Source organism: Bison bison, unplaced genomic scaffold (assembly GCF_000754665.1).
Source record: "Bison bison bison isolate TAMUID 2011002044 unplaced genomic scaffold, Bison_UMD1.0 scf7180017864089, whole genome shotgun sequence".
Lineage (NCBI taxonomy): Eukaryota > Metazoa > Chordata > Mammalia > Artiodactyla > Bovidae > Bison > Bison bison.
The window spans coordinates 595,351-595,909 of record NW_011494661.1 but is presented as its reverse complement, the minus strand read 5'-3'; the positions used below and the strand labels follow the sequence as shown (position 1 = coordinate 595,909).

At 69.8% G+C, this 559-nt stretch overlaps 1 protein-coding gene across 1 annotated transcript in view; it reads right to left on the bottom strand.

The window, feature by feature from the left end:
- Positions 1-559, bottom strand: part of FERMT3 (fermitin family member 3) — a 19,026-nt gene that overhangs the window by 13,434 nt on the left and 5,033 nt on the right. The window contains exons 5-6 of the mRNA XM_010838088.1: positions 428-547; positions 154-322 (exon numbers count right to left, since the gene is read on the bottom strand). Coding sequence (XP_010836390.1) covers positions 154-322; positions 428-547 — 289 coding nt within the window. The remainder of the gene's footprint in view (positions 1-153; positions 323-427; positions 548-559) is intronic.

The following is a 559-nucleotide window of genomic DNA, read 5'->3' as shown; positions in this document are numbered from 1 at the left end:
AGGGGGCCGGGCTGGCTCGGGGGCAAGCACACACATACAGGAAAGGGGGCCTGGGGACGAGACCGAGCAGGCCACGGGGGAGGGGGTGGGCTCTGGGAGCAGGACACATAGCATGAGGCGCCAGGGCGCCTGCAGACCCGGCGGGCTGCGCACCTGCTGTGGAGCTGGGTCTTGTCCAAGAGGGAGCTGGGCCGAGGCAGGCGCTGCAGCAGGAGGGGGTCCGGCGGGGGCTGCGGCCGGCTCAGCATGTGGTAGCAGGCCTCCGTCTGGGCACTGTCTGAGAAGTGGGCTGGCATCCCCCGGAACGACGCGGGGGCCACGCCTGGAGTGCGGGTGGGGGTCAGCCAGGCCCGGTACCCCTCACCCACCCAGGCCTCTCCCAGGCGCCCCCCGGCGGCATCTCTGGGCTGCCGCAGCCTGCACTCACCCCCGACCAGGACGACCTTGGTCAGGTCATACAGCTCCTCCTCCGGCTCCTTTTCTTTCTTCTTCTTCTTCTCCTTCTCGGGAGCCCGGAGCAGAGACATCTCCTCAGGGTGCCGGATACCTGAGGGGAGCC